The sequence below is a fragment of the Myotis davidii genome, unplaced genomic scaffold (assembly GCF_000327345.1).
Source record: "Myotis davidii unplaced genomic scaffold, ASM32734v1 scaffold438, whole genome shotgun sequence".
NCBI lineage: Eukaryota > Metazoa > Chordata > Mammalia > Chiroptera > Vespertilionidae > Myotis > Myotis davidii.
Genome location: NW_006290031.1, coordinates 6,583,765 through 6,590,453, shown reverse-complemented (window position 1 = coordinate 6,590,453; position 6,689 = coordinate 6,583,765). Strand labels below are relative to the sequence as shown.

General features: G+C 57.5%; 1 protein-coding gene across 1 annotated transcript in view; it reads right to left on the bottom strand.

Moving 5' to 3' along the window:
• COL23A1 (collagen type XXIII alpha 1) overlaps window positions 1–6,689 on the bottom strand; it is a 267,772-nt gene that overhangs the window by 13,177 nt on the left and 247,906 nt on the right. The window contains exons 9-16 of the mRNA XM_015563362.1: window positions 6,536–6,562; window positions 3,387–3,503; window positions 3,146–3,181; window positions 2,717–2,743; window positions 2,068–2,094; window positions 1,053–1,106; window positions 453–515; window positions 24–68 (exon numbers count right to left, since the gene is read on the bottom strand). Coding sequence (XP_015418848.1) covers window positions 24–68; window positions 453–515; window positions 1,053–1,106; window positions 2,068–2,094; window positions 2,717–2,743; window positions 3,146–3,181; window positions 3,387–3,503; window positions 6,536–6,562 — 396 coding nt within the window. The remainder of the gene's footprint in view (window positions 1–23; window positions 69–452; window positions 516–1,052; window positions 1,107–2,067; window positions 2,095–2,716; window positions 2,744–3,145; window positions 3,182–3,386; window positions 3,504–6,535; window positions 6,563–6,689) is intronic.

Genomic DNA, 6,689 nt, shown 5'->3' with positions numbered 1-6,689 from the left:
TAGCTGGAGGAGAGAATGCTTACCCGCAGCCCTGAGGCTCCATCGGCTCCTCGCTGGCCGGGCTCCCCCTGTGGAGATGACGTGGTTGCAGCCAGGTGTACACAGCCAAGCCAAAGGTTGCCCACCTTGTCCAGTCCCCTCTTCCCCACAGGGCGCAGGGCCTCATGTGTGGCCGCAGAACCCTCTGACCCCAGAGATAGGCCACTGAGGCCCAGGAGCCCAGGGCTACATGGTGCCTTAGCCTCGTAGCTCCCCCAGACCCATGCTTTTTTCAGTCTCTGACTGCCAGTCCAACGAAACCTGAGACCCAAGACCTGAGGGCCCAGGCCCTCCAGGTATTCCCAACTTAAAAAGGCCAATGGGAGATGAACCATATCTCCTCCCCGTGACAGGGTGCTTCTCTGAGTGGGGCCTGCAGAAGCCGAAGCTGAAGCCGCGTGTTGCTCAGTCACCTTTGTCCCTGGGACACCATCCACGCCCTTCTCTCCCCGTGGCCCCATGCTCCCCGGCTCGCCCTGCAACAGACATTGAAAATGGAAGGAAGCAGCGGGCGGGCTGGGGCTGCCTGGGGCTGCTCGCTTCCGCAGCAGTTCCCGGAGAACACGGCCGAGCCCACCTGCAGAGGCGGACCTCAGGGCCCTCCCAGTCCAGGGGACTCAGGACCATGGACTCCTTCCGCCTGAGTCCTGGGGCATAGCCGGGGCAGCTCAGGGGCTCAAGAGACATTTTGGAGGCAGGCGGGCCAGGATTTGGTGGCTGTCACGAGGGGCTGGGGAGCCAGGATGACATCAGTTCCTGGCCTGGGGACAGGGCAGAGAGTGGGGCCCCGAAGAGGGAACCAGAGGACTGCAGGGTGTGAGGGGAGATAGCCTGTGAGGTGCCAGGCCCGTTGACGAGTGGGACCCAGGGTCCTCCTGCTGCCCCTTTGTGGCCTGTCCTGGGCATCAGCCTGTGCCCCACCATGTGAAAGGGCCAGGAGGGGCTTCGCCAGGCAGACAGAACCATGCAAGCTGGGAGGCAGGAGGAGCTCGGGGGCAGGCACAGGTACCTACCTTGGGCCCTGGAGGTCCAGGGAACCCTGGTTGGCTTGGCGTCCCGTCATCCCCCTGAGGAGAGAGTGGTGGAGACTGCAGCCTCAGACCTGGACACACTGGCAACTCCCCTCTGTCCTCCCCAGCACAGCTGTCCACTCCTGTCACCAACGCTGGTCATACCGGGATGGGCAGCTTCTCCCTCCCCTCCTTTCCCCTCTGGAGCAGGGGTGGGGTCAGGTCTACTTCTGTTCCCTGTGCCCACCAGCCCAGGGCCAGCCCAGAATGGCCTCAGCAGGTGTGTGTGGAAGAAATGGGTGGGCAGGTGAAGGGGAGAGAATTCGTCCTTCAGTCAGCAATTAGCTGGTGAGCACTTTCTGTGGGCCAGGCAGACAAAGTCCCTGCTCGATGGGTGAGAGGAGGCCGAGGGCAAAGAAATCTCCAGAGAAATACATCCAGCATGACAGGAAGTAGAAGTGCCAGGCAGGGAATTTAGGAGGACGGCAGGATGGAGAGGGACTCGGGGAGGGTGTGTCTCAGTTAGGTGGCCAGGGGCAGTTTCTCAGAGGAGACCTGCAGTAGGAGGCCAGCACGGAAGAGGCAGGAGGAGGTCACTCTGGGTCAGTGGTCCCAGACCTGAGGGCACATCCATCGCCTGCGGCTGCTTGGACAGAGCACGGTCACCCCAGTGTCTGTTTTGGTAGGTCTGGTGTGGGCCCCAAACATGCTTGTTAGACAAGCCCCAAATGATGCTGACAGGCTGGTCTAGGGACTACAGTTTAAGAACCGCTGTCCTGCACCCTGAGGCAGGAACAATGTGATGTTTGAGGAAGGGAAAGAATGAGTGAATGAGTGAGTAAGTGAATGAATGAATGAGATCCTGGCTTCATACCTTTAGACCTGAGGCTTCAGGTCTGCCAAGGAGCAGGGCACCTTCTTTGTGGGGGCTCCCATTTTTGCCCGGGCCCAGCCCCTGCCCTTCTCTCCAGCCCATTCCCACACCCCTACCAAGAAGCCCCTCCCAGGCCCCCCTCACCTTCTTTCTCGGAATGCCGGGCTCACCCTGAGGGCAGGCAGAGGGGGTGCAAGAAAAAGGTCAGAGACATTGGGCTGCCTGCTCCTCTGGAGAAGTGGCCCCCTGATCCACGCCCAGGGCAGTCCAGAGGGCCCGGCCCCTCAGAGAGGAGCACTTGGGTGTGGGGCTGGCAGTCTTGGACTCCACTCCCAACCTGGTCCCTTCCAAGCTGAATGAGCTCAGGCAAGTCACTGCTCTTGAAAACGGGAGTATGATGCCCCCAGCCTCAGAGGCCACTGAGATGAGAGGATGCATGAAAAGCCCCTGGCTCGCAGCAGGTGCTCACTAAATGGAGCTCCTTTCCTACCCTTTCCTCCTGCTCAGTCCCGGGACTCCAGCTCCTTCAGGGAGGACCAGAGCCTGCCTTCCCGCCCAGCAAGCACTGAGCTGACATCCGAGAGGACTTTAAAAGCTAACGTGCTTTATTATTTGATCCGTACAACCTGGTGTGACGGTAAGGCAGAAAAGGTTTATCATGCCCCCATTTAACAGACGAGTAAACTGAGGCCCAGAGAGAGGCAGTAACTCGCCCAAGGTCACAGAACTCTGTCTCCTAACCCTGCTGCCTGGGCTTCCAGGGGCATGGGGACAGGGACTGAGGATCACTTACCTTGGGCCCTGGAGGTCCCTTTGGGCCCTGGAACAAGAGAAGAGAAGGTGTTAAAGGCGATACTGGAGGTTGCTCCTATCTGTCCTCATCCTCATTTTACAACGGACGACACCAAGTCCCAGGGAGGAGGAGGCAGGGCTGTCCCCGCTTCCTGTCTTGGATAGCTTCTCATCAGATCTCAAGCAGCGACAAACAGATAGCGGGCTCCCTCCCAGGGATGCAGGGCTGTGAGAATTCTGCTGGGGCTGGAGGCCTGGCCATCCCTTCCCACTGCCAGTGGGGACAAGAGCTCGGGTGTATGTACACGTACAGCCGCACACACAACCTGCGTGTGTGTGTGTGTGTGTGTGTGTGTGTGTGTGTAGAAGCTGTCGGGCCTGGAACCACGGTTCTGCCAGCTCAGGCCTTTGAAATGCTCTGGGTACTGACCGTCTCACCGTCTTGTCCAGCTTCTCCTTTGGGACCCTGCGGACACAGAGGAGAGAGATGAGGAAATGCAGGGACCCTACGGTTAGCTGAGTTGGCAGGTCTGGGTTGGCGGTAGAGTTAGGGTTGGGTTTTGGTCTGAACTGGGCATAGGGCTGGAGTTGGGTTGGTTCTGGGACCAGGGTTTGGGGCTTTGGTAGGTGCAGGACCAGGTCCCGGGTGGTCCAGCTCCATGTCCTCTTACCACTGGGCCTGGTGCTCCCCGGGGTCCATCTTTTCCTGTGTCGCCAGGAGGGCCCCGAGCCCCAGGAGGCCCAGGGGGCCCTGGAGGCCCAGCAGCCCCCTCCTGCCCTTGGTCTCCCTGGAAGAGATGAGGCCTGGCATGACTCTGAGGGTGAGGGAAGGGGTTCTAGTCTCTAGAGAGAGGCCCCTCAGATGGACAGCTCAATGCCTTCCCCTTTCCCAGCCCCTGACAGGCTCAGAGAAAAGGGCTTTGTTGTTAGGCCTGTTGCCACTTTTTGGTGGCCACGTGAAGGGACAGGTCTCTAAAGCTCAGCTTAAGGGGCCAACAGGGCCTTTTACACTCCAAGGGGTGTGCCGTCTCCTCACCTGGGTGTTCAGGTGAGAGAGGACACACGTGGGTGTGAGAGAAGGCACCTGGGCCAATTGGTCCCCTTCGTACAGAAAGGGGTTTGCAGGCCTCCTGGGAGACCTTGGCTGGGCCACTCCGGCTTCATTAGGTGACACAGGTGCACCCTTGGGCATCTGTCCCAGAGAAGTGAAAACTCCTGTTCACACAAACACCAGTACATGGGTGTTCATAGTGGTCTTATTCGTAAGGGCCCCAAACTGGAGACCCAGATGTCCTCCAAAGGCAAGATGTCCAACCACCTGGGGCACCTCTGCCACGGAACATTGCTCAGCAGCAAACAAACAGGAACAGAGCACTGACACGAAGCCATTTGGATGCATCTCATGGCAATTACGCTGAGGGAAAAAGCAAATCTCAAAAGGTTATATACGTTGTGATTGCAGCTACACAACATTCTTGAAATGGGAAAATTACAGAGAGGGAGCATAGATTAGTGGTTCTAGGCCAGCCGTGGGCAAACTACGGCCCGTGGGCCGGATCCGGCCCGTTTGAAATGAATAAAACTAAAAAAAAAAAAAAAAAAAAAAGATCGTACCCTTTTATGTAATGATGTTTACTTTGAATTTATATTAGTTCACACAAACACTCCATCCATGCTTTTGTTTCGGCCCTCCAGTCCAGTTTAAGAACCCATTGTGGCCCTCGAGTCAAAAAGTTTGCCCACCCCTGTATCTAGGCGTTAGGGATGGGGCAGAGAGGGAGGTGGCTAGAGCTATAAAAGAGTAGCCTGAGGGGTCTTTGTGTGGTGGTTTCACGAATCTACAACAGTGACAAAAATGCGTAAGACTAAACACACAAGCGATGGGAGAAGTCTGAGTAAGGCTGGTGGACGTATCTATTTCCTGGGTAGGAGAAGGTACTACGGTGCTGCCAAAGTCACCTTTGGGGGGAACTGGATGATGGGTACATGGTTACATACTACAACTGCATGTGAATTTACAATTCTCTTAAAAAAAAAAAGGCGACAGAGGGCCACACTGTCTCTCATGCAGCACCAAACCCCCAACTCTCAGGCCGAGGTTAGTACTGGGTCAGACCTCAGGCAGCCAGAGCCCTCACCTGGTGGCCCCACCTGCTGGGAGGGAAGGCCACAGTGCCCCCGGCACTGCCTGCTGCCCAGCACTGGCACGGCAACGGGACACACCCGGCTCCCAGTGCAGCAGAGCCTACCCTTCCTGTAACCAGGCCTTTGTGGAGTGGACCCCGCTGTGAGCCCAGGGCTGATAAGCCAGGGCATCCTGGGGTTCGCTCATCCAATCATCTGGCCGGCACCGCTGAGTCCTGCTTTACAAACGGAGGGCCAGCGTCAGAGAGGGCAATCGTCTAACCAGGGTTACGGGGCCAGGAAAGGCCAGCGAGGCAGTGGTCTCTGTTCATCCGTGAGCTCCATGATAGGAAAGAGCTCCCCTCTCCAGCAGCTGCACCTCAGACGTCACTCACTAGTTTTCCCAGTGAAAAGCTTAACGGGGGCTCTCAAAGGCCACCATGACCAGCAGGATCGGACTCCAGCTCCGGGGCCCATGCTGGAGGCCGTGGGCCGGGACTCTACTTATTGAGGCAGAAAATGGGTTGAGACACTTGAGCAGGTCCTAGAGAGGTTCTTCCATTCTTCCCCTGCGTTCCTTGGGAAATGAGGCTGGCCAGCTGCCTCCTCCTCCCGCCGGGATCGGACGGCTGAGGTCTAACCCTGGGGATTTGATGAGTCGAGGGGAACACGCAAGCCAGCAGCCAGGCAGGCCGCTCATCCAGTCTACCTTGAGGATGCGGCGATTGTACATGTGGTGGTCTCTACTTATAAAGCCTGGAGTGAGCCGTGGGAAAACCATCTACAGCAAACAGGGCGCGTGGTCAGAAAGGCAGGTTGGTGATTAGGAAACCACAGGGCTATGTCTGGAGGCAAAGCCGCCTCCCCAGCCACAGAAGGCAGCCTGAGACGGGGGTGGTGGACCGCGTGCTCCCAGGGGCCGCGACGCTCCCTCCGTCCCGCAGGGTCCTCTGCAGGGTGACCTTGCCACTCCCCACCAAGAGCTGGGGCCTGTTTGTCCCCGTCCCCCAGTAACTCTGAGCGAGCCCTGTGACAGATATGACCATTAGGATGCAGGGGCAGTGATGCTGTGTGTGGCTCTTCACAGAGCTGAGCTTGGGCTCAGGGCTGCTGACTCTACAGCCCTCCTCTTCCTGGGGTGCTGGCTGTCCTCAGGAAGGTCAGTCTCTGGTCTGAGACCAGTGCCAGCCCCCTGTCTGCCCATCCACAGTGATAAGTGCTATGGGACGTCTGGCAGAGACTTCCCATCTGGGCCAGACCCAGCGACCATCTAAGTGAAACCGTGAAGCAGGATATACTGTAGGTGGGAGGCGGGGCTGCTCACTCACCTTCTGTTATAATCTGTAGGGCATGCTTTATCTATATATATAAAAGCCTAAGTGACCAAACGACCAAACGACCGGTTGCTATGATGTGCACTGACCACCAGGGGGCAGACACTCAACACAGGAGCTGCTCCCTGGTGGTCAGTGCGCTCCCACAGCCAACCTCCCTCGGCCAGCCAACCTCCCACAGTCTGTCACCCCTGGCCAGCCCCGATCGGCTCCAATTGGGACTAGGCCAGATGGCCCCGATTGGCCCCAATCGCAGGCCAGTCTGCGGGACCCTGCCCATGCACGAATTCGTGCACTGGGCCTCTAGTTATAATATAAAACAAACTGTGTAGGTGGGGGAGAGAGTTTTGTTCAGCTCTTACCCGGGGTCCAAAGTCTCCTGGTGCACCCTGTGAACAAAAAACAGGGAGATATGTCACCACTGCTTGATGACTTCACATATATCCAGCTTTGTGCTTAGAGTGTCATGTACATGGTCTTATCCACTCTACCAAAAATCATATGCAGGTTCTATCC